This window comes from Bubalus bubalis, chromosome 16, assembly GCF_019923935.1.
Source record: "Bubalus bubalis isolate 160015118507 breed Murrah chromosome 16, NDDB_SH_1, whole genome shotgun sequence".
NCBI classification, from domain to species: Eukaryota; Metazoa; Chordata; class Mammalia; order Artiodactyla; family Bovidae; genus Bubalus; species Bubalus bubalis.
Window position 1 is genome coordinate 79,177,996 of NC_059172.1, and position 26,918 is coordinate 79,204,913.

Below are 26,918 nucleotides of genomic sequence, written 5' to 3' on the forward strand. Positions count from 1 at the left end.
AACACTTTCGTCAGTTCATCCGCCTCCAGAACAGAAAAACAAAAGTTTAAAAATAAAAGATAGTGTCTGATTATAAAATTTATTCTCTGATGCTGTTATGCCGTCCAACACTTTTCCATTTCCACGGCCAGCTGTCGAAGGTTGACGTTACGCAGCCGCTGAGACCGTTCAGATCAGATCAGATCAGATCTGTTACAACTATTCATTTAATGGAAGCCCAAAAGCCGGCAGGCTGCCTCCACCCCGGGACGTGGTCACCCGCGCTGAGGGGAGGCCTCACTCGGGGAGTCGGCCGGGGCCGGACCCCAACGCGCGACGCCGGGGAGAGGCGCTTCGCCCGCACGGGGGCGTTTCTGCAGGGCTTCCCGCGGCTCGCGCTTCGTCACGTCCCCCTCAGGAGAAGGTCAGGAACGGCCAGGGAACGAAACGTCAGAAGTACCCACGCCGCGAGATGAAAAGTCAGAATACCAAGCTGAGGCCCGGCTCCGCAGCCCCCGCCAGCTGACCCACGGCCAGGCCCTCCCGCCCGCGCGCGCTCCCCTAGTCACGCCAGACCCACACTTCCGCCCTCAGACGCCCCGGCGCCTTCGGGCTGCGTGACGTGATCCCGGCCGGCGCGCTGACGTCAGCGGGCGTCGGCGTGGGCCTCGCGCGGGCGGGGAGCCTGTGGCGCGCTGGAGCCCAGCCACCCGGCCGCCCCCTTTTACCGGCGTCGCTGTTCAAGGGTCTGAGGAGGCTCCGGGCGGCTGAGCAATTTCCGCGTTTGCTGCGCCGGCCCCGCGGTGAGTGCAGCTCTTTCTGGGCCCCGCTGTGCGAGGAGGCTTGGGGCGCGCGGGCCCGTGGGACTCGCTTCCCCGCGGCTGCGGTTGGGAGGATTGGGACGACAGGGCCGGGGCCCTTCGGCAGGGAGCTGGAGGGTCGCGGCGAGCTCTCCAGTCTCCTCACTCTCGCCGACGCTGTTTCATTCGGAAGCCCCAACTCCAAAAGTTGCAGTCGAAAGTAAATTTTTTAAATTGACCTGTTGGCAAGCCTCCGCTGGCCGCCGCCCACTTTTGTGGCCATTGGACTCAGCCCAAGATGTTGGTCAAGCTTCTGCAGGGTTTTAAACTTAGCCCTCGGTGGTGTTTTGTTTAGCGTGTTCGAAGGAGGACAGTTTTATGGGAGCGGGGTCTCCTCTTTCAGATCGCTCCAGCCGCGCTCTGCCACTTTCGTGGTCCACTGTGTGTTGTGAGAAATAGCGCTGGGAAATTAAAATTCCGGTTTCTCTTTTCCCTTGCAGTCTGTCTCTCGGCTTCAACCCCCGAAGCCACAAGTTTGCTTTAAGAGGGCTAATCACTGTAGGGTGCTTGTGGACAAAAGTCTGTTGAGACAGAAAGCCAAGTTCTGGTGTAACGGAAGCTTTCTTGCAAGGGGTCGCATTTCCAAGGCCAGCGTTTCACAGAGCCGTTGTGGGGGGTGTTGTTTTTGAGCTGCTTTCTGTGGCTGTTGCTTTGGATTGTAAGGCGTTGCAGAGTTAAAGGGTTATCATTTATTAATGAGTTCCTGACCCATTTTACTCTCACTGGCGAGTTTTCCGAGTTCTGGAGAGACTTGATATTAAAGAATAAAGAACGTTGTGAGCGCGCAGTCGTGTCCAGTTCTTTGCGACCCCAGAGGCTGTAGCCCGCTAGGCTCCTCTGTCCATGGAATTTTCCAGGCAATACTGGAATGGGTTGCCGTGTATTATATCGTCTAAATAACTGCACTGTTGCTGATGGGTGCCGTCTCTTTCAGCACCAGTGCCCCTTTGCCTCTAGCAAACTGCCAGAGATATTACCCTTAAAGTATGTATTAAAGTTGTCACCAGAGGAGGAGAGGAGACCAAGATCAAAATAGGTTTCTGTGTCCATCTATCTTCAAAGTTGTGCGTTAAAAGAAATGCATATTTATGCTATGGGCAATATATTGCATTTATTTTGATAGAGCTTTTCTAATTAGTTTTGGTGACAAATTGAAATTTAAGATATATTATCTAAAGTGTAAATCACTTTTAGAATTTATTGAATAAGTTGAAAAGAATATATAAATTGTATTCACCGTGAAAATGCAGTTTTCTAAAATAGCTTTTGTTTTTCCTTTTCAGATTTACAGCCCTGAAGAATCTACTTTTTTCCCATCATTTTTTCCCCTGCAGTAATAAATCCCATTATGGACACCCAGAAACTTTATAAAGGGATATAGTTTGAATTCTGTGGAGTGTAATTTTGTGTATGACTTATGCTTTTAAAATATGAAGGGTTTTCAGAAACAAGGCTAGTAGAGTTAATTACTGGCATATTATGCATAAGCACTGTTGGTGATAGAGTATCTTGTTAGGCATTTGTGATAATACTAGAACAGTCAAGCTGTATCTTGATAAACTTGATTTACCTTTAAATATAAAATGAGTGATATTGTAGATGCATGATTCTTAAATGAAAGACAAGTTATGTAAAAAAGTTCTGCTGTAGAAACTTTATGGTTAACTAGTTAAGTTTATGGAGGCAATACCTTCAGTTGACCAAATATAATAAAGTGGTATGCAAAGTTAGGAAGAAAGACAACATAATGATGCTGCAGGAAATGAAAACAAATATAGACAGTATTAACAAAGATGAGTTAGCGGCTTGTGAGTTTTAACATCGTACACAGTATAACAGATATAGGTTCAACAATGCTTGTAGGTGTTGACATCCTCCAAAATTGTTAACTGAAGCTACTTTAACTTTCTTAAGTAAATACTATGATGATAAGCTATGTGAAATTAGCCTTTAGATAATGTGACCATATGAAGACTTATTTACTAGAATAAAAAGATTTTTTTATAAAAAATAAGAGTGCTTGGAGGGAAAGAAGTCTGCATGTAGTTTTTTTTCTCTTATAGGATGGCCATTAATTGGCTTGATATCCAGGCTTTGTAATTTGTAACCAAAAGCAAATTAAAGGCATAAATATTGTGTCTTTGTTTAGAATATTGGGAATATAAACTTCCTTGAAAAATCAAGGAGTGTTAAACATATTTTCAAAAGTGTCTCAACTTCTTTCAGTCTGCTTAGTATTATACCAGATAGTGAACAGAGATAGCACTTGAGTTAATAATAGTCGTAAAGAGTATTAAATAGTATTTTGATAATATAGGAGAGAGAGTCATCCTACCTGAGTGTAAATTCAGATGTAAATCCAGTAAAGAAGGTGTAGTGAATTTTATGTAAGTAGGAGCCTATCATTTGATTCTTTTTTAATGGTAAAAAAAAATCTAATGTGAAGAGAAGAAAGATTTCATGTAAAGGATTTTTGCTATCAAAAAGTAAAAATCACTCATGCACAAAACTACCTCCTAAAGACTTGTCCCAGATCCCTCGTATCGAAAAATTAAGAGTGTGATGGAAGACAGCACAGTCTTGTCAAATTGGACAATTGGCAACAAACAAAAAATGACATACGACTTTTCATGTGAGCTCTACCGAATGTCTACATATTCAACTTTCCCCACCGGTGTTCCTGTCTCAGAAAGGAGTCTTGCTCGTGCTGGTTTTTATTACACTGGTGTGAATGACAAGGTCAAATGCTTCTGTTGTGGCCTGATGCTGGATAACTGGAAACAAGGAGACAATCCTATTGAGAAGCATAAACAACTGTATCCGAGCTGTAGCTTTATTCAGAATCTAGTTTCTGTTACTAGTCTGGAATCCACTTCTAAGAATGCTTCTTCTCCAATGAGAAACAGTTTTACTCACTCATTATCACCCACTTTGGAACATGGTAGATCATTCAGTGGTTCTTATTCCAACCTTTCACCAAACCCTATTAATTCTCGAGCAGTCGAAGACTTTTCCCCATTGAGGACTAACCCCTACAGTTATGCCATGAGTACTGAAGAAGCGAGATTTCTTACTTATCAAATGTGGCCATTAACCTTTCTGTCACCATCAGAATTGGCAAGAGCTGGCTTTTATTATATAGGACCTGGAGACAGGGTAGCCTGCTTTGCCTGTGGTGGGACGCTAAATAACTGGGAACCAAAGGATGATGCCATGTTAGAACACCAGAGACATTTTCCCAACTGTCCATTTTTGGAAAATTCTCTGGAAACGCTGAGGTTCAGCATTTCAAATTTGAGTATGCAGACACATGCAGCTCGCCTGAGAACATTTATGTACTGGCCATCTACTATATCAGTTCAGCCCGAGCAGCTTGCAAGTGCTGGTTTCTATTATGTAGGTAAGAAAATGTATAGCTGTACATTTTATCTAGTTCATTTTGATTAATACATTAGAACCCGTGTGTATTCAGTTATTGTGTTTTCTTTAGGTCGCAATGACGATGTCAAGTGCTTTTGTTGTGATGGTGGCTTAAGGTGTTGGGAATCTGGAGATGACCCATGGGTAGAACACGCCAAATGGTTTCCAAGGTAATTGCTTTGAAAGGTATTTGTATACACAACTCTGTGCGTAAAAGATGTAGGCATGTTTGTGTGCGTTAAGTTTACATTTCAGTATAACAAAGCTTCTTTATACCATTAGAAAATTAGCCTTTTAAGACACCAAATTGTAACATTAGTTCTTTTGGTAGAAAAACGTAGAATATTCTGTGATTTTTTTCTTTTATAAATCATGTATTCAGGATATAACTTAACTTATTCTTGATACCTCATTCACAGTTATGGCCATACATTACATTTATGTATTTTCCATTTTGTTTAAAGTATTATAAAAATATGTAAAGTAGAGCAAAAAGGGGATATGTTAGAAAAAGGTAAGGAAAAAGAAAAACAAGAAGGGACATTAAGTGAATCTAGGAATAGGACAAATATAACAATGCATATAATAAAAACCTGATTGTATAATCAGTTTTAAGTGATTATAATTGTTAATTATTTTTTTCTGTACAATTTTATCTTTTTGTGATATATATCTCTCTTTAGTCACCTTGTTTCTACCAGTATGTCCTATTTTTTTTTTTACTATAGCCTGGACAGAATTTAGAGGCAGTGCTGTTGGTGGAATGTTATTGAGTAGTTGTATGAACTTGGACAAGTCATGTGACCCCTTTGAGCCTTTCCTCATCTATAAAATGAGGAAATTGGAATAGGTAATACTGTCTTTTAAAAAAAATTACAAAATATACATAACATAAACTTTTTAAGTATACAGTTTTGTGGCATTAAGTACATTCACCTTATTCCTCATTCATTACTACTGTCAATTTCCAAACTTTTTTTATCTTCCCAAACTGAATCTTGTATTCATTTCGTTAATTCCTTATATTCCCAGCCCCTGGCAACCACCATTCTACTTTCTGTCTCTGTGAATTCAGCTATTTTAGGTACTTTATAAGAGTGGAATCATATCATATAGATAATTTTTCGACTGGTTGAGTGACTTTCCTAAATGAGGAAACTCTAAATTATTTTTGTGGGAAAAATCATGTTTTATGGTCATAATTGTATTTATTTTTGGCCTCTCCTTGTGGCTTCTGGGATCTCAGTCTCCATTCAGGGATTGAACCTGGGCAACAGCAGTGAAAACACCAAGTCCTAACTACTGGACCACCAGGAAATTCCCAGTTGTCAGAATTTTAAATGACTTGATTGTACTTGGCTCTATGAGATTGGCTTATTCTGTAATTTGGAATTTAATGCTGTATTAAAAAGACAAAAACAGCTTTCTGATTAACAGTGTTTCATTTGCTATAATTTTTCCTTTATAAAGCAAGACCAAACAAAATCTTGGTTTATTTCTGTAATTAGTGTTTTGCTTGAAATGGTTACATAAGGGAAAAGGCCAGAAGTACTTTTTGTAAACACTTCTGAAAACAACAAATTTCAATTGTGGATAGTCTTTCATCTCAGAAAATGAAAATCCAAAGTGGATAATCGTTATCACTGTATTTTAACACAATTTATTTATTCACCTATTAAATATTTGCATGCCTACTAGATACTATTTTACTTATGTTTTTTCTCTCCTAACATTTTTAGTCATAATCATTCAAAAGAATTTCCTTTTTCATAAGTATTAATATTTACATGACAGTGTGGAGTCAAATGAAAAGTCAATCCAAAGCAAAATGAAGAAGAACCAAATTAAAGAGAAAGGCAAAATAGTTTTGTGGTACTATTACATATGAGGTTGAAAATAAAACTGGCAGATAAATGCTGATTTTGCAGCAGACCAGTAAGAATGCTGGGATTCCTCTTGATTGAGCATGATAATTCATGACCGTAACAGCATTATCTGGTGGCAAGAGTCTTAGGAATAAGTAGTTAGAAGTAACAGTGGAAAATCATGATGATCTTTTTTTCCCCCTTATAATATTATTTTTAAAAAATTGAAATATAGTTAACATACATTATATGTTTCAGCTGTGCTGTGTCCTGATTTGATGTTTGTATACGTAATAAAGTTGTTACCATGATAAGCCTAGTAACCATCTGCCCCTATACAGTTACTGCAATATTGTTGACCATATTAGAAAATTTTTTTTCTTTGAAGGATAATTGATTTTGGGGCTTCCCTGGTGACTCAGACAATAAAGAATCTTCCTGTAATGCAAGAGACCTGGGTTTGATCTCTGGGTGGGGAAGATCCCCTGGAGAAGGGAATGTCTGCCCACTCAAGGATTCTTGCCTGGAGAACTCTATGGACAGAGGAGCCTGGTGGGCTACAGTCCATGGGGTTCACAAAGACTTGGCCACGATTGAGCGACTAACACTTCAACAACAAAGTCATAATTGCTTTTGCACACATTTTTTTTTGCTGTGTGTATATTACATCCCCATGGCTTATTTATTTTATCACTGAATTTTTTATCTCTAAATCCCTTTCACCTATTTCCCTATATGCTTCTGAATACTACTTTAGATGCTGGAGATATTAACAGTGAATAAGACAAGACAAAAATCTTAGTCCTCATAGAATTTATTGGAAGGAGGAAATATGGAGCAGCCAATGTTCAGTATACTTCCTATCTTTAGTCATTATAAGTTAATCAGTCCCAGAATAAAAATAATTTAGACCTATATTAAGATTAGGAACAGTGGTGACTTGAGTCAAGAGCATGTTTACATGATCTCTACTAAATCTACCCCAGTCATCACCTGAAGGACATTGGGTTGTTTCCAGTTTGGAGCAATAATGAATAAAACCACTCTAAAAATTAGTAAACCTTTGTGAACTTGTTTTCATTTTGTTTAGGTAAATACTTTAAATACTTAGAATTGGGTTGGATGGCAAGTTTTGTTTACCATTGTAATTTAGAAGAAACTGCCAAATTGTTTTCTGAAGTGGCTGTATCATTTTAAATTCACACCAGGAATGTGTGAGACCTCCAAGTATTCCAGATTCTTAATGACATGTGGTAATATCTTTTTGATTTTAGCCATTCTAATAGATGTGTAGTGGTATTTCACTGTGGTTTTAATTACCATTTCCTTAGAGATTAATGATGTTTATTTGCTATCTAGATGTTTATTTGCTGTCTATATAAGTTGTCGCTCAGTGTCAGCAAGGAATTGGTTCCAGGACACTCCCAGGGTTTCCCCTCAAGAAACCAAAATCCATGGGTGCTCAAGTTCCTCATAAGATCATAGTAGAGTCAGCCCTTTGTATCTATGGGTTCTTTATTCTTGGAACTGTGTTTTCTTTGATGAAGTGTCTCTTTTAAAGAAGTTTTTTTTTTTTTAATTGCTAGGTTTTGAGAGTTCTTAATGTATTCTAGATAGAAGTTCTGCATCAGGTGTGTTTTGGAACATTTGAATCTGTGACTTGTTTTTTTATTTTTTTAACAGTGTATTTGATGAGCAGAATTTTTAAATTTTGATGATGTCAGTTTATCAATTTTATCTTTTATGGATTATGCTGTTGGTTTATTAGCTAAGAAATCTTTACTTAAGCTATGGACAAAAAGATTGTCTCCTGTGTTTTCTTCTACAAGTTACATTGTTTTAGGTTTTGTATTTAAGCATGTAGTCCATTTTTAGTTTGTTTCTGTATACAGTATGGACATAGATAAAGGCTAATATTTATGAATATTGAGTTGTCTATGTCCATTTGTTGAAAAAACAAAAGGGAAGAAACAGATGTTATATGAACTTCCTGGAATAACCATGGAGAAATTCTCGTAATTTGAAAGCAAGTATTTGGGAAACACTGTCACAGTATATATAGATGAAAATACTTGATACTCTTATTTTTTTAGGGGGTTTGTGCTTCCTATAAAATGGAAGAGTGGACAGTGGAGAAAGATTAGCAGTCGTTTTGTGAAAGATCATATTTTAGGCATCAGTTCAGTTCAGTCGCTCAGTTGTGTCTGACTCTTTGCAACTCCATGAATCACAGCACGCCAGGCCTCCCTGTCTACCAACTCCTAGAGTTCACTCAAACTCATGTCCATGGAGTCGGTGATGCCATCCAGTCATCTCATCCTCTGTCGTCACCTTCTCCTCCTGCCCCCAATCCCTCCCAGCATCAGGGTCTTTTCAGTGAGTCAACTCTTCACATGAGGTGGCCAAAGTACCGGAGTTTCAGCTTCAGCATCAGTCCCTCCAATGAACACCCAGGACTGATCTCCTTTAGGATGGACTGGATGGACCTCCTTGCAGTCCAAGGGACTCTCAAGAGTCTTCTCCAACATCACAGTTCAAAAGCCTCAATTCTTCTGCACTCAGCTTTCTTCACAGTCCAACTCTCACGTCCGTACATGACCACTGGAAAAACCATAGCCTTACTAGATGAACCTTTGTTGGCAAAGTAATGTCTCTGCTTTTGAATATGCTATCTAGGTTGGTCATAACTTTCCTTCCCAGGAGTAAGCGTCTTTTAATTTCATGGCTGCAATCACCATCTGCAGTGATTTTTGGAGCCCCCCAAAATAAAGTCTGACACTGTTTCCACTGTTTCCCCATCTATTTCCCATGAAGTGATGGGACCAGATGCCATGATCTTCGTTTTCTGAATGTTGAGCTTTAAGCCAACTTTTTCACTTTCCTCTTTCACTTTCATCAAGAGGCTTTTTAGTTCCTCTTCACTTTCTGCCATAAGGGTGGTGTCATCTGTATATCTGAGATTATTGATATTTATCCCGGCAATCTTGATTCCAACTTGTGCTTCTTCCAGCCCAGCGTTTCTCATGATGCACTCTGCATAGAAGTTCAATAGGCAGGGTGACAATTTACAGCCTTGCTGCTGCTGCTGCTGCTAAGTCACTTCAGTTGTGTCCAACTCTGTGTGACCCCATGGACGGCAGCCCACCAGGCTCCGCCGTCCCTGGTATTCTCCAGGCAAGACGTACTGCTTTTCCTATTTGGAACCAGTCTGTTGTTCCCATGTCTAGTTCTAACTGTTGCTTCCTGACCTGCATACAGTTTTCTCAAGAGGCAAGTCAGGTGGTCTGGTATTCCTATGTCTTTCAGAATTTTCCACAGTTTATTGTGATCCACACAGTCAAAGGCTTTGGCATAGTCAGTAAAGCAGAAATAGATGTTTTTCTGGAACTCTCTTGCTTTTTCCATGATCCAGTGGATGTTGGCAATTTGATCTCTGGTTCCTCTGCCTTTTCTAAAACCAGCTTAAACATCTGGAAGTTCACGGTTCACATATTGCTGAAGCCTGGCTTGCAGAATTTTGAGCATTACTTTACTAGTGTGTGAGATGAGTGCAATTGTGTGGTAGTTTGAGCATTCTTTGGCATTGCCTTTCTTTGGGATCGGAATGAAAATTGACCTTTTCCAGTCCTGTGGCCACTGCTGAGTTTTCCAAATTTGCTGGCATGTTGAGTGGAGCACTTTCACAGCATCATCTTTCAGGATTTGGAATAGCTCAACTGGAATTCCATCACCTCCACTAGCTTTTGTTCATAGTGATGCTTTCTAAGGCCCACTTGACTTCACATTCCAGGATGTCTGGCTCTAGGTGAGTGATCACACCATCATGATTATCTGGGTCGTGAAGCTCTCTTTTGTACAGTTCTTCTTGTGTATTCTTGCCACCTCTTCTTAATATCTTCTGCTTCTGTTAGGTCCATATCATTTCTGTCCTTAATTGAGCCTATCTTTGCATGAAATGTTCCCTTGCTATCTCTAATTTTCTTGGAAAGATCTCTAGTCTTTCCCATTCTGTTGTTTTCCTCTGTTTCTTTGCATTGATTGCCGAGGAAGGCTTTCTTATCTCTCTTTGCTCTTCTTTGGAACTCTGCATTCAGCTGCTTTTATCTTTCCTTTTCTCCTTTGCTTTTCACTTCTCTTCTTTTCACAGCTATTTGTAAGGCCTCCTCAGACAGCCATTTTGCTTTTTTGCATTTCTTTTCCATGGGGATGGTCTTGATCCCTGTCTCCTGTACAATGTGATGAACCTCCGTCCATAGTTCATCAGGCACTCTGTCTATCAGATCTAGTCCCTTAAGTCTATTTCTCACTTCCACTGTATAAACATAAGGGATTTGATTTAGGTCATTGCTGAGTGGTCTGGTGGTTTTCCCTACTTTCTTCAATTTAAGTCTGAATTTGGCAATAAGGAGTTCATGATCTGAGCCACAGTCAGCTCTTGGTCTTGTATTTGCTGACTGTATAGAGCTTCTCCATCTTTGGCTGCAAAGAATATAATCAGTCTGATTTTGGTGTTGACCATCTGGTGATGTCCATGTGTAGAGTCTTCTCTTGTGTTGTTGGAAGAGGGTGTTTGCTATGACCAGTGTGTTCTCTTGGCAAAACTCTATTAGTCTTTGCCCTGCTTCATTCCATACTCCAAGGCCAAATTTGCCTGTTACTCCAGGTGTTTCTTGACTTCCTACTTTTAGGCATACCACATTACAGTTTCTAAAACTTACATTAAACTTCCAAAGTAAATTGTCTAGAGCAGCATTTTCCAAGTCTTAACCTTTTTATCCTTTGAGGTCCAGACTCCTTTACTGTAATTGTATTAATGTAATCAAATACAAATATCAGAATGTATCAATACATAGTAAAAACTTGTGATGTTTTATGAGAATTTTGTTCCTGTTAGGAACCTACTAGGTTGTGATGTAAAATGTTTGTACTATGGTATATAGTCCAAGAGTTTGAAAACCACTTTTCTAGAATGATCAGAGTATATTTTTGGCATAAAAGAATTTAAAAAGTTTTCCTCTTATGTTTTAGGTGTGAGTTCTTGATACGCATGAAAGGGCAGGAGTTTGTTAGTGAGATTCAAGCCAGATATCCTCATCTTCTTGAACAGGTAAATATGTTTTTATAATTGGCAACATTGGAGTCTCCTAGATAACAATTACAAAATATGATTAAAAGTGATCTTTATTTCTTTTTAAAGTTAATGATAGTTATATGTTTTATGTCCATCTTAATGAAACTTTTTAGTTTTATTTTCAGACTACCATGTTTGTTCATGGCTTTTAAAAATTATTTTTTAGTTTTTTGAAAAGTTACACAACCTAGCCCCTGTACAAATTTGTGGTAGGGTTGGAGAAGAGTCTTTAGTATCTCCTCCTCCTCTTTGAGAAAAATAAACAAAAAGTAACTTTTTAGGAATTTGGAACCTCAGAGAGTGGTTATGCTGAAATACAACTTTCTAAGTGGAATGAGAAACCATTAATACTTTTTCCTGCTTTCCTGATATTTAAATTCTAATATGGAATTAGCTGCAGTTTAAGGAAATATTTTATGGTGATTAAGATAAAACAGCAAAGTGCAGTATGTAAACTACCCAGTTTTCAAAGCATGTGCATAGTACTTAAGATAAACTTACCTTAATGTGGCTATGCTCAGATTGTTTGAGATTCTGGATTTTACCTATTTTTTTTTTTTTTTTTCCTGTTTCATAGCTGTTGTCAACTGCAAATACTTCTGGAGATGAAAATGCTGATCCACCAAGTATGTATGAAAATATCCCAAATAAAGAATAGGATTTAAGAGTATTAAAAATAAAAGTTTGTAAAAAGGATTTCTGAGGTTATAGAAAAAAGTGCTAAGAAGTTAGCTCGTAAATATTATGTATCTTTCTATTCCCTAGAGGAGGGAATGGCAGCCCACTCCAGTATTCTTGCTTGGAGAATTCCATGGACAGAGGAGCCTGGCAGGCTGCAGTCTATGGGGTTGCAGAGAGTCGGACATGACTGAGCGGCTGAGCACATACACACACATCTATCTTCTAAGATTCATGACATTTTTAGAGGATTCTTGGAAGTATTCTAGTTTTTGTTCTTAAAGTGCTCATATTCTAACTGGGGAGACAAGATAGGAATACCAAATGAGAGGTGCAAATAGTAAGCCCTCCAAAGAGGGAAAGTTTGCTGTAAGCTATCATGTTTGGAAAGGCCCAGGTTACATGATTTGAGAATTGGGCTAGAAAAGTAGGTATTTGCCTGGATGTAGTATTTTAGTGCAAGGGTAGGAAATACATCTTCTGGTTATAATTTATAATTTTAGCTACATCTGGCATTTAGTGTAAAGTGTTATTTAGTCTGCTGTTACCTTACTAACTTTTGTCTGGATGATCTAACCAGTGTTGGAAGTGGGATATTGAAGTTCCCTTCTATTATTATATTCCTCTGTATTTCTCCCTTTAGTTATGCTAGTATTTGCTTTGGATATTTAGATACACCAGTGTTTTGTTGCATATAAGTTTACAATTGTTTTATGTATTCTTGATGAGTTGACCCCTTCATCACTGTGTATAGTGATTTTCTTAGTCTCTTAGCACTAATTTTGACTGAAAGTTTATTTTATTTTATGTAAGTAGAGCAACTCCTCATCACTTTTGATTATCATTTGCATAGAACTTTTTTATCTTTTCACTTTCAGCCTTTTATATCTTTCCACTTGCAGTCTTTCTGTGTCCTTAAAGCTAAGGTGATTCTTTTGTAGGCCGCGTAGTGTTAGATCTTGTGGGGTTTTAAAATCCATTCAGCCATTCTTTGTCTTTTGATTGGAGAATTTAGTCTATTTACATTTAAAATAGTTGGGACTTTTTACTGTTCTTTTGTAAATTGTTTTCTGACTGGGTTTTTTTTTTAGTTCCTTTGTTCATTTCTTCCTCTCTTGCTGTCTTTATCTCTGACTTAATTTCTATAGTAGTGTACTTTAATTTCTCTATTGTATTTTCTGTATCTGCTGTAGGTTTTTTCTTTGTGTTTACCATGAAGCTTACATAAAATATCTTACAGATATAATAGTCTGTGTTAAGCTGATAACAACTTGCTTTCAATCGTTTAGAGAAACTACAGTTTACTTATCCTCACCCCATGTTTTACACTATTGATGTCGTACTTTATATGTCTTTATATTCTGCATCTAGTAACAAATTATTGGAGTTGTAGTTGTTAGTATTGTTTTTTATTTTTCTGTATTTTTCTATAAGTACTCCTTTTAAAAAAATTTTTATTGAAATATAGTGGATTTACAGTGTTATGTAGTTTCAGGTGTACAGCATAGTGATTCTGTGATACTATATATTCATTCTTTATCAGATTCCTTTCTCGTATAGTTTGTAGTAGAATATTGAGTAGAGTTCCCTGTGCTATACAATAAGTCTTTGTTGGTTATCTCTTTTATATATAGTAGTGTATATATGATAATCCCATGCCCCTGATTTATCCCTTTCCCCAGACTTTAGGTTTGTTTCTGAAATCTATGAGTCTGTTTCTGTTTTGTAAGTTCATTTAAATCATTTTTAAAAAACATTTAGATTTCACATATGAGCAATATCATATGATGTTTGTCTTTCTTTGTCTGACTTAATATGTTAATCTCTGGGTCCATTCATGTTGCTTCAAATGGCATTATTTCGTTCTTTCTTTGTGGCTGAGTGAATTCCATTATATGTATGTACCATATCTTCTTTATCCATTCCTCTTTCAGTGGACATTTAGGTTTCTTCCATGTCAGGCTGGGCTTTCCAGGTGGCTCAGTGGTAAAGAATCCACCTGCCAAGCAGGAGATGTGGATTTGATCAGTCCCTGGGTTGGGAGGATCCCTTGGAGAAGGAAATGGCAACCCACTCCAGCACAACTTTTGCCTGGGAAATCTCATGGACAGAGGAGCCTGGAGGGCTGCAGTTCATGGGGTCACAAGAGTTGGACACAGCTTGGTGACTAAACAACAACAATGTCTTGACTATTGTAAATAGTGCTGCAGTGAACATTGAGGTGCATGTATCTTTTTGAATTATGGTTTTCTGCAGATATATGCCCAGGAGTAGGATTGCTGAGTCATACGGTAGTTACAGTTTTAGGCTTTTAAGGAACCTCCATACTGTTCTCGATAGTGGTTATAACCAGTGTACATTCCCACCAGTAGTGAAGGAGGGTTTTCTTTCCTTACTCCCCCTCCAGCATTTATTTTTGTAGACTTTGATATTAGCTATTCTGACCAGTGTGAGGTGATATCTCATTGTAGTTTTCATTTCTATTTCTGTGATAACTAGTGATGCTCAGCATCTTTTCATGTGCCTTTTGGCCATCTGTATGTCTTTAGAAGATCTTCTGTCTCTTTTTGATTGGATTTGTTGTTTTTACATAGAGCTGCATGAACTCTGTATATTTTGGAGATTAACCCCTTGTCAGTCACTTTGCAAATATTTTTTTCCCATTCTGTAGGTTGTCTTTTTGTTTTGTTCATGGTTTCCTTTGCTGTGCAAAATGTATTACCGTTGTTTTAACTTACACTAGACATACAATTACAGTATAGTGTGTTTTGAATTTGACCTGCATAATTTTACCAGTTAAGTTTTATACTTTTATATGTTTTCATGTTATTACTTAAGGTCTCTTCATTTTAACTTGAAGAAATCATTTTAGCATTTCTTATAAAACAGGTTTCATGTTCATGAACTCTGTCAACTTCTGTTTGACTGGAATGTCTTTATTTCTCCTTCATTTCTGAAGGACAGTTTTGCCAGTATTTGTTTTGCTGAAAGTTGTACTTTTATTTTGGTTTCAAAGGATTTGTTAACAAAAGAAACTACTTGTTACACACAAATAAGCAGTTTCAATATTTAATATTCAGTAATTAATTTGGCTTAATTGCAGTGTACAGTCATAAAAGAAAAGAAATAGAAACAGTAGAGAGAAATAATAGCATATACATCTCTACATTGGGCCAACACCCACGTTGATCTAGCATTGAACAGTGCTGGAAGTCCCACGTAACAGCAGTCTGGAGTCCTAACTGGGAAAGGGTCCTGTCAGTACATCCACCACACAGGCCAGACTTCAGATTGCAGCTTTGGGAGCTCCTGCTTATGATCCTCGGCCACAAACTGATAACAGTTTGCATGCAAAAATGCAGTTCTGGTTTTTCTTTAACTTTTACAATGCTGTTTGTTTCATCTTGTGAGTCATAAAGTTCTTTAGACTCTGGGGGCCTGATTAGGCCCCCAGGGGCTTAAGAAATTCTAAGGCTGGATTGCCCCAGTGGTCCAGTAGTTAAGAATCAACCAGCTAATGCAGGGACACCAGTTCAATCCCTGGTCCGGGAAGATTCCACATGCTGCAGAGCAATTAAGCCCATATGCTACCACTACTGAGCCCGTGCTCTGCAACACAAGAAGCCACCACAATAAGAAACCTGCACGTTGAAACTAGAGAAAGCCTGTGCAGCAAACAGACCCAGTGCAACCAAAAATAAATAAATGAATAAATAAACAATCAAATATAAAGCACTCGTTAAAAAAAAAAATCCAAAACCACTCTCTTTCTTATCTGAAGTGCTGCTTGACTTGCTGGTAACGATTGGTGTTCATGCATGCAGGCAGGCATGTAGTCCGGGCAAGGTCAGAAGTCGGTTAGAGGTATGCTCCCCTACTTGCGAAGCCTGAACGAGGCTACCTTCATTTGAATTTCCCAAACAGTGTTCTTGATTGGCATTTGTTTTTCTTTTATCACTTGGATATATTAAGTCTTTCTCTCCTAGCCTGCAAGGTTTCTGCAGAGAAATGTGCTGATAGCCTTAGGGGGTTCCCTTGTATGTAATGATTCTTTTTTTTTTTTTTTACTGCTTTCAAAATGCTTTGTCTTTTTGTTTTTAATATCTTGACTATAATGTGTCTTGGAATAATCTCTGGCCTGATCTTGCTTGGGGTTCTCTGTACTTGCTATTTCTGGATATCTGTATCTCTCCCAAGATTTGGGAACTAAAGTTTTAAGCTATTATTTCTTGAAGTAAGCTTTCTACCCCTTTTTTCTGTCTTCTGGGATTCCTGTGATGTAACTGTTCATCTGCTTGGTGGTGCCCTATAATTCATGTGGTCTTCTGTCCCTCTTTTTTATTCTCTTTTTGTTCCTATAACTGGCTAATTTCAAATGATCTCCATTTGGGTTCTCATTCTTTTTTTCTTCATGATCAAGTCTGTTGAATTTCTCTATTGATTTTCAGTTCTGTCCTTTTATTCTTCAGCTCCACATCTTCTGTTTGATCTTTTTTCTTTTTCTTGATTAAATTTCTGATTTTGGTTTCTATTTCTTGTTTAAACTTCTGATTTTGTTCATGAATTGTTATTTCCATTTAGTTGTTTACTGTTGTTCTCTTGAATTTTGTTGAGTTTCTTTAAGGTGACTGTTGAGTTCATTGTCAGACAAATCATAGATCTTCATTTCTTTGGGGTCAGTCTGGATGTTTATTAGTTTCTTTTGATGGTGTTGTATGTGCCTGATTTATATGTTTATATGCTATATGTAGCCTAGCCATAGTATCTGTGCATTTGAAGGAGCGAACACCATTTTCAGTTTTTACTGATTGGTCTTGCCAAGTGAGTACCTTCTTCTGTCAATTTTGATGGATACAGAGCTGTTTTGGGGTCTGTTGCTGGGACCATAGTCAGGGATTCCAGCACCTGGGAACAAGCCAGTCTTCTCAAAATCACTCTCCTTGGTTTTGGAATACACTAGGCTTTCAGAATCTTATATCTCAATCACAGAGCCTCTCACAAAGGCACTTTGGTCCTTGGACGGATTCCAAATTGTTGTTGAGTGGGGAATCCAGATGGGAGACATCTTAATTAGCAATCTTGCTATCATTACTCTCTTGTATCCTTCTTAAGGTATCGTCCTCACTTGGCTTCCTGGACACCACATTGTTGATTTTCCCGTTTCCCTGGTTGATCATGAACAATTTCCTTTGGTGGTTACTCCTTTTTCAAACCTCTTAAGTGATGGAGTACCCCTCAACATTTAGCCCAAAGATAGTTCTCCATTTCCTGAGCTGCAGACTAGCATGTTCAACCACCTGTTTAAACCTCTGCTTGTTTATAATGGGTTTCTCAGAGTTAATAGGACCAGAGCAAACATTTTCTCCCTGCACTTCGTACCTCAGATGTGCTTCTTCTCTGATCTCCCCTGCTCAGTTAATGTTCCCCACTTGCTGAGGTTGACTTAAGTTAGACATCATCCCTGATTCCTCCTTTTATTTTGTGTATTTAAGCTATTAAAAGTCCTTTCATCTCTATAATATGTCCCAAATCTTACCACTTCTCTTCATCATCCCCACTGTTAACCTGATTCAAGCTTCTATCACCTTTTGTCATAAAATCCTAACAGGTCTCCCTGACTCCATTTTACCTCACTAAAGTTTATCACGGAGCTGCCAGAATGATCTTTTGAAAAAAACAAATCAAGTTTTATCAGTCTTAGAATATTCTAGCAGACTTAAAATACAAACTCCTCCCAAGGCTCTATGTGATCTAGGCCTCACCCTACTCTCTGACTGCACCGCCTTACTATTTCTTGAAGAATATCAAGCTTTCCTCTTGACTTGAGGCTTTTATACTGGCTGTTCTCTTTGCCTGAAAGACTTCTTTCAGATATTCCCATACTCATTCCTTATCATTCAGTTGTTTGCTCTGCTGTTACCCATTCAGACAGGGTTCCACATACGTTTGAGCAAGGGAGCACACACACAGTGTATATTTACATTTATTATACAACAGTTTTCCAGCAGATGGCAGTAAAATATCTTGAAGAATGATGTCTTTTTATAATTTTCACATTGCCATATTGGCTGGCATTGACCCTGTTATCAGAAAATGCCTCTCTGATCACCCTATCCTGAATGTCCTCCTGCTGCTTCCTAGTTTGTCTTAACCACCTTATTCTGCTTTATTTTCTTCAGAACATGTGTTGCTGTCTGAAGTCGTATTAGTTTAATTCTTTAATCACATTTTTTTAAACCACGTTTTTAGATGTGTTCTATGTGAATTAGTCTTCCACTTTACTGTTCTTCCCATCTTTGTTTTTTCTGCTTCATCTGTCCACCTCCTCAGGTCCTGTCTATCCTTCAGGTTCAAACTCTTGTGTGATCTTTTTCATTATGTCTTTGTTGATTTCTTCCACTTTCCTAGCTGAATTGAGATTATTCTCACTTCTAAATTTGTGTAGCATCTCAGTTTCCAAAAATAACTATACAACAGAGTCATTTGAGGAATTTTTAGGATATTCTTAGGTTCCATCCCTAAAGACTCTAACTAAGATATGGGAATTGGTATTTTTTTTAAAGTACAGCCTGTTACTGGGCTTCCTTGGTGGCTCATTGCCACCAGATAACCTGCCTGCCAATGCAGGAGTCATGTGTTCGATCCCTGGGTTGGGAATCTCCCCTGGAAAAGGAAATGGCAGCTCTCTACAGTATTTTTGCCTGGGAATTCCTATGGGCAGAGGAGCGTGGTGGGCTATTGTCCATGGGGTCACGGAAAAGTCGGACACAACTTAGCAACTGAACAACAATAACAGCAGCCTCTCATTTGATCCTTACCAGGTTCAGACTTCGGTTGGAGTTATAGGTAACTTGTGCATACAGCTCATCTCCATTACCAGGATATAATCACGTCTAGAGTAAAGATTATATCAGAGTCATTATTGTTCCCCATATTTTTATATTTATGGAATTTACCCAAATATATATCTTTTAAAATAGTTGTTCATTTTGGACCTGGAGAAAGTTCTTCAGACGATGCAGTCATGATGAATACACCTGTGGTTAAAGCTGCCTTGGAAATGGGCTTTAGTAGAAGCCTGGTAAAGCGGACAGTTCAGAGTAAAATCCTAACAACTGGAGAGAATTACAAAACAGTTAATGATATTGTGTCAGCACTTCTCAATGCTGAAGATGAGAAAAGAGAAGAAGAAAAGGAGGAAGAGAAGGAAAGACAAACTGAAGAAACAGCATCAGGTATTTGGGAATGGTAGTTCCCTGCATTATTTCCATTGAGGTCTCGTAGGACTGTCTCATGTGTTGCAGGACAGTGAGTATCCCTGTCTCTCCACTGACTGCTGGTGGCAGCCAGCAGTCATTTCCAAACCTCACATTCCCTTCACTGTGAGCAACGTATTACCCTAGTTGAGAATCACTGACTACAGTTTTTTTTCTTTTTGAATGTTTTTTTCTCCCTAAGAAGATCCCTAACTTATGCTAATCAGAGGATTTTGTCATAATTTCTTTCTTGAGCTATATTGCCTTTCTCCCTCATACATTAACAGATTTAAACTGTTTGGAAAAAGTAAGATTTTAAAGCTGGGGGCCTGTCTCATTTCTACTTTTTTTTTAAAGTTCCTTTAAATCATATTCTTAACATGGCATTTTACTGTCTAATCCTAGCTTAGTGATCCTTATAGAAAAAATAAAATCCATGAAGAAATTCTAGGATTTGATAAGAAGCACCTCCCCAACACAAAGATCGTAGAGAATTGATTTTGGTGTTCATCCATATTGTGTTAAGCTTCGGAATTCCACAACAAGTCTTCTGAGTAATCATTCCTTTAACAAATAGTAACTGAACATGATCACCTGTACCAAGTACTGTGCTCCCCATGGTGCTTACTTTCAAGGAGCATAGTGACTAGCTGTGGAAACTAGTATGCAAAAAGATAGGGTTACAGGGCCAGTAGAACTGAAGGTTGCATACGTAGTGTAAATTTGACTGTCGGATTGGAAAACGCTTTTTCTGTTTAAGCTTGTAAGTAATGATAGGAATAGTTTGAGAACTGTATCATTTGGCCGTGTATCAAAATATTTAAGGTCTGATTTCTAGTTGAGACAAATTTGTGTTTAAATCCTGGCTTTGTCAGTTACCAGCTTGGCGATTAATTTAACCAGAACTCTTGTTTTCTCATCTGTAAAACAGGGATGATAGTACTACAAATTGCATGGGGCAGCTATAGAAATTAAATGAGAGGTTACAAGTAAAACAATTTAGCACCTTTACCCAGCACATCAAAACTTTTTTTAAGTATATTGCCTTGGGAAGTGGGAGGGTCTTCGTGCAAGAAAGGGCCCAGGGATAGTGAGATTATTAACCAGAGGGCAGGAGGAGAAGGGGACCACAGAAGATGAGATGGTTGGATGGCATCACTGACTCAATAGACCTGAGTTTGAGCAAATTCCGGGAGATAGTGAAGGGCTCCTGGAGTGCTGGACTTCATGGGGTCACAAAGAGTCGGGCATGACTGACCAGCTGAATGACGACAATAAAATACATGTTAAATGAAATCACTGTAATAAACCTGGACACCATAGTTTTGTGACTTTCTTGTATTTTGTAAAGTTCAGAGAAAAGTCTTGAATTACAGCTTTGAAATTGTTTCTTAATAATCAAAAAAAGAATAGAGAGGAAGAGTTTAGGATACTAATAAGAGAAGATCATTAAAACACTTGACCGATACATAGATTAGAATGGGACATAAGCAAAGCCAGGAGACAACTCTTTTGTTAGTAGGGTTGGAAATGACATGGAGCTACAGCATCAGGTGAAGAACAGATCTGTTAATAGTAAGGTGAATTATTAAGGCAGAAGGATAAATAAGTTGTGGGTAGAGAAGGGACTTTCATAATTTTGAGATGAATAGTGTGTTTCACTCCTTGGTGGTTGTTCAGTCACTCAGTCATGTCCAACTCTTTGTGACCCCAAGGGAATGGTCTTTTTTTTTTTTTTAACAACTTTACAATAGACTTCTTTATTTTTTATTAAACTTGTAAATATAGAGATGTACAAAATGCTAAAGCCTTTGGCTGTGTGGATCATAGCAAGCTGTGGAAAACTTTTAAAGAGAGGGGAATACCAGATCATCTTACCTGTCTCCTGAGAAACCTGTATGCGGGTCAAGAAGCAATAGTTAGATTGGTTCAGGATTGAGAAAGGACTATGACAGGGCTGTCTGTTGTCACCCTATTTATTTAACCTATACACTGAGCACATCGTGAGAAATGCCAGGCTGGATGAGTTACAAGCTGGAGTCAAGATAGGCGGGAGAAACATCAACAACCTCAGATATGTGGATGAAACCACTCTAAAGGCAGAAAGGAAAGAGGAACTACAGAACCGCTTGATGACGATGAAGGAGAAGAGTGAAAAAGCTGGCTTAAGACTAAATATTAAAAAAACCTAAGGTCATGGCATCTGGCCCCATTACTTCATGGCAAATAGAAAGGGAAAAGGTGAAAATAGTGACACATTGCCTCTTCTTGGACTTTAAAATCATTGCAGATGGTGACTGCAGCCATGAAATCAGAAGACGATTGCTTCTTGGCAGGAAAGCTATGACAAACCTAGACAGTGTGTTGAAAACAGAGACAGCAGTCTGCTGACAAAGGTCCGTATAGTCAAAGCTATGGTGGTCATGTACCATTGGTAGAGCTGGACCGTAAAGAAGGCAGAGCACCAGAGAATTGACGCCTTTGATCTGTGGTGCTGGAGAAGACTCCTGAGAGTCCCTTGGACAGCAGGGAGATCAAAGCATTTAGTCCGAAAAGAAATCAGCCCTGAATACTTACTGTAAGGACCGAACAGCAACTTTTTTTTTAAGGCTGAAAGCAGGCAATTAAATATTGGTGATTGGGGCATCAAAAGAGGAAGTTTTTGAAAAATAATTAAGGAATTTATGCCTATAGTCTATTTAACAATGGATTTTGTGTGGTTTAAGGTTAAAGGAGAAAACATTACTTTAAAAACAAGACTAGGCTTGATTCGTATGCAGTCTTTTTAAATTGCTATAAACCTAGACATTTATAAAATATTGGTAGCCAACTCTGCCAGATACTGTGATAAATACTTCACATATATCTCATTTAATCCTTACAACTCTTTGAGAAAGGTACTATTATTATCTACATTTTACAGATGAGGAAACTGAGGTATGTGAAGGTTACGGCACATAGCTACTAAGTGGCTGTGCCTGTGTGGGCAGCTAGGTTTGTCCAAACTCTGCAGCTCAAACTCTTCAGCACTGCTTACTGCTTTTATTCCCCACCCCCCGACTCTGGCTCTTTGTTGCTGAACACAGGCTGTTCTCTAGTTGCATCGAGTAGGAGCTGTTCTCTATTGCGGAGTGCAGGCTTCTCACTGCGCTGTCTTCTCTTGTCACAGAACACTGGCTCTAGGCCTGTGGGCTTCAGAGGTTGTGCTGCATGAGCTCAATAGGTACAGGGCTCTAGGGTGCCAGCTCAGCATTTGGGGAGCAAAGGCTTAGTTGCCCTGCAACATGTGGAACCTTCCTGGACCAGGGATCAAACCCATGTCCCCTGCATTCACAGGCAGATTCTTAACCAGTGGACCACCAGGGAAATCCTGCTTACTACTTCTTAAACATGAAGAGACTAGGAGACTTGATTCTACAACTGATACTTCCTGTGACACTGGACAGGTCACTCATTCCTCCTGAGTCTTTCTTACCCTATCTGAAAATAAGAAACATTCATAACCGACTTGTTTCATTGATAGGATCTTTTTATCTAATGAGACAATTCATATGAAAATGCTTATAAACGTAATGTGATACAATGCAAAGAGAAGTCAGTATTTCATTGGGGCAAAGTATAGAGGTGGCACATTTATACTATCCTTTAAAATTCTCTTCCTACTTTCTGCAGGATAAAGCAGGATTCTAAGATAGGTTAAAAGATAAAATGTTACAGAAAAACCCAAATGAACTTTTTGGCCAACCCAATATATAGACTCAAGTAGGTTACAGAAACAGAGGCCATGTGTATACTACATACTATGCCATGGTATAGTATGTATACTATATACCTACCAAATCTTCTGAAAGTGTTCCAAATGACAGACATTAAGATGCAGACAAGTAATTTTGTTCTTTTTTTCTAGCTCCTCTTTAGTGTCTGAATTGTTCATAGTGTTGGTTGTTAGTGACTATGAGTGTGGTTGGAGCAGTTTATAATCTAATACATTTTTTTCTTTTTTTTTTAACATTGAAGATGATTTGTCATTACTTCGGAGGAATAGAATGGCTCTCTTTCAACAGTTGACGTGTGTGCTTCCTATCCTGGATAATCTTTTAAAGGCCAATGTAATTAATAAACAGGAGCATGATATTATTAAGCAAAAAACACAGATACCTTTACAAGCAAGAGAACTGATTGATACCGTTTTAGTTAAAGGAAATAGTGCTGCCAACATCTTCAAAAACTGTCTTAAGGAAATTGACCCTACATTATATAAGAACTTGTTTGGTGAGTTTGTTGTACAGTTATTTTTAGAATTGTGTTCATCTTTGTGTTTGATAAATAAATTGAATCCAGTTAGCAAACTGTGTACATTTAACTTGTTCTAAAAAAATGAAGTCTTTTATTGCCCAAGTAACTTGGCTAAATAATATCCAATGATATATAACTAAAATCTATGAATTCAATACATAGTAGGGGAAAAATAATATGTAGTAGGCAAAGCAGTCTTGTATTTGGTAGAGTAATGCTTTAAAATATTTTTTTAATTGAGGTGTAGGTGGTTTACTGTATTGTGTTAGTTCCAGGTGTACAACAGTTATTTAAAATTTTTATAGATTATGTTCCATTTATAGTTATTATAAAATATTGGCTATTTTCTCTGTGCTATACAATGGACCTTGTAGCTTGTTTATTTTATACATAGTAGTTTGTACCTCTTAATCTTCCTACCCATTTTGCCCACCCCCACCCCCACTGGAAATAGTGCCGCCACTAGTTTGTTCTCTATATCTATGTCTGTCTTTTATGTCACGTTCACTAGTTTTATGTTTTAGATTCCACATATACATGGTGACGTAGTGTTTCTCTGACTTATTTCATTAAGCACAATACACTCCTGGTTCCATCTGTGTTGTTGAACGTGACAGAATTTTATTTCTATGGCTGAGTGTTAGAGTGATTTTTTTGTATGTTTTTCTTTCCTCAGTGGAAAAGAATATGAAGTATATTCCAACAGATGTTTCAGGTAAAACAAAATTAAGACTTGGGACCAACATAAAATATTACCCTTAAAAAAATTATTTATGTATTTATGTATTATTTTTGGCTGTGCTGGGTGTTTGTTCCTGTGCAGGCTTTCTCTAATTGTGGTGAGTGGAGGCTGCTCTTCATTGCAGTGCACAGGCTTTTCATTATGGTGGCATCTGTTGCAGAGCACAGGTTCTGGGGTGCACAGGCTTCAGTAGTCACAGTGTGTGGGCTCAATAGCTGTGGTTCCAGGCTCTAGAGCACAGGCTCAGTAGTTGTGGTTCCTCTAAAGCACAGTCTCAGTAGTTACGGTTCCTGGGCTCCAGAGCATAGGCTTCAGTAGTTGCAGTGCGTGGGCTCAATAGCTGTGGCTCCTGGGCTCCAGAGCACGGGCTCAGTAGTTGTGGTGCACAGGCTTAGTTGTTCCACGGCATGTGGGATCTTCCTGGATCAGGGATTGAACTTGTGTCTCCTGCATTGGCAGGCAGATTCTTCACCACTGAGCCACCAGGGAAGCCCCTACCCTTTTATTTTTTTAATGGAAGGTAAAGTAGAAACTGAATTTCACTGAGGTTTTTGTTGTTATAGGTCTGTCCCTGGAAGAGCAGTTGAGAAGGCTGCAAGAAGAAAGAACTTGTAAAGTGTGTATGGACAAAGAAGTTTCTATTGTATTCATTCCTTGTGGTCATCTGGTAGTATGCCAGGAATGTGCCCCTTCTCTAAGAAAATGCCCTATTTGCAGAGGTATAATTAAGGGTACTGTTCGTACATTTCTCTCATAAAAGAAAAATAAGCTGTATGTTAGCTTATGTATAAAAATCTTTAAAATATTGTCTAAAGTTGTTTGAAGTAAAAAAAGGAATTACTGATTCCTTAATTAGTAACATTTGTATTCTCTGTTTTCTTTGGTACTAGTACCCGTGTTTCAAAAAAGTGGTGTCACATATAATATTTAATCTCTGTTTATATGAAAAGTAAGGTTTATGTTTGAGCTGTGTTAGTGTACATATGTGCACACAGAAGTTAAAGGAGCAGTGTTAATGCTGTTATGTATCATTTTAGGAGTGACTGGATCTGGTATGAAAGCTTTGAGTACTACTTTAGAGTACAGTTGAAAAGAACTGGAAACCAGGAACCCTGGAGTTTATCACAGTTATATTGCCAAATTCTCATTGATTCTTTTTCAGTTGTGTTCTTTTTCAAAGAGTGGTACAGTGTTGAGACAAGGTCCTGGTTCCTACTCAAAAAAAATATGCATAACAAAGTCTTTGAGTTCCACAGCACTGGGGCCCCCACCCAGGTGGAGGATGGTAATGTCAGGCTGAACACAAGATTCCTGGAGCACCGCTCCGTTGCCTCACCAGTAACCAATCAGATAAAAGTCATACACCCCAAAGCCCTCATCCCAAATGTTGCTTCCTGTTTCTGGGGACCAGTGATGACCATCCTGTTAGGTCTCCTGTTTGGCCCCTGTCTATTTCATCTCTGAGAGGAGCCAACAGTTTCAAGCTAAATTGCTGTTATTACAAGGTGAATGCTGGTTTCAGGCACAGAATACCTCAACTTAGATCAGGTAGAGAGAGACTTCTGCTTTGTTAGGCAGGCCTACGCCCATGCACAGCAGGAAGAAGTTACAGAAGAAAAAGACCTCCGCTCCAGTTCCCAAGAAGGATCTTGATTTTGAAGTCTCTCAGCAGGGAGTTGTTAGGGGAAGCACACTGACTGAAACCGCCCTCCCTGGCCAGGCACCATAACAACCATTTGCAAGAGTTGTTTTACAACAGGAGATCCTGGTATGGAACACGGAACTAATAAGCCACCACCAACCGGAAGGGTTCAGGAAAGGTAAAAATGAGACACCACATGTCCGACCACCTCCCAGAATCCTCACATCTGGCATCCATCTTGGCTGAACCAGGCGTACACCGCCAGGAAGGACTCTGAGCCAGAATGATTTGGCTAAAGACAACCCGGAAACTAATCCCATCACCGTAAAACCTGAGACTGCCAGAGCAGTTCTCCTGGGTTCCCTCACCCTACTGCTCTCCACCTGGGCACCCCTTCCTGATAAAATCTCTTGCTTTGTCAGCAAAAAATAAAATGGTGTCATATATAATATTTAATCTTAATCTGTGTTTATATGAAAAGATTTATGTTTGAGCTGTGTTAGTGTACATATGTGTACACAGGAGAAGTTAAAGGAGCAGTGTTAATGCTGTTATGTATCATTTTAGGAGTGACTGGATCTGGTATTCTTTCTGAAAGCATTGAGTACTACTTTAGAGTATTGCTGAAGAGAACTGGAAACCAGGAACTCTGGAGTTTATCACAGTTATATTGCCAAATTCTCATTGGTTCTTTTTCAGTTGTGTTGTAAGATAAGGATTTTTCTCTTAGTGGAATAAAAGTTTTCCCTAGTTTGTGAGAAACATCTTAATAAAAGGTCTTTAAAAAGACTACATCAATTCACATCAGTTTTTTTTGTTGTTGTTCTGCCTTGTAATTTCCATAAACTTTCATAAGGTTATATAAGAATGAGATAATGTATATAAGCATAGTACTTGTCACATTGTAAGCAGTTCAAATGCAAATTATTAAATTAAAAAATTGAATTCATAAAACAAATTACCAAAAAATGTTTTTTTAATAATGAATTTATGAGAATTTCTTTCAGATGACAGTATCTGTCTAGTTGCTTTGTATATTGTAGATACTA

General features: G+C 38.5%; 1 protein-coding gene across 2 annotated transcripts; it reads left to right on the forward strand.

Moving 5' to 3' along the window:
• Window positions 1-289: 289 nt before the first annotated feature.
• Window positions 290-25,086, forward strand: LOC102394850 (baculoviral IAP repeat-containing protein 2). Of its 2 annotated transcripts, XM_025267015.3 has the most exons (9): window positions 294-782; window positions 2,123-4,239; window positions 4,330-4,429; window positions 11,153-11,231; window positions 11,833-11,881; window positions 18,914-19,168; window positions 23,207-23,461; window positions 24,162-24,200; window positions 24,791-25,086. In XM_025267015.3, the coding sequence occupies exons 2-9, from the start codon at window positions 3,402-3,404 to the stop codon at window positions 24,982-24,984; spliced, it is 1,809 nt and encodes a 602-aa protein (XP_025122800.1). In that variant the 5' UTR covers window positions 294-782; window positions 2,123-3,401; the 3' UTR covers window positions 24,985-25,086. The 2 variants fall into 2 exon arrangements, with proteins under 2 accessions (XP_025122801.1, XP_025122800.1); XM_025267016.3 differs by lacking the exon at window positions 18,914-19,168 and having other exon boundaries at window positions 290-782.
• The last annotated feature ends 1,832 nt before the right edge of the window (window positions 25,087-26,918 follow it).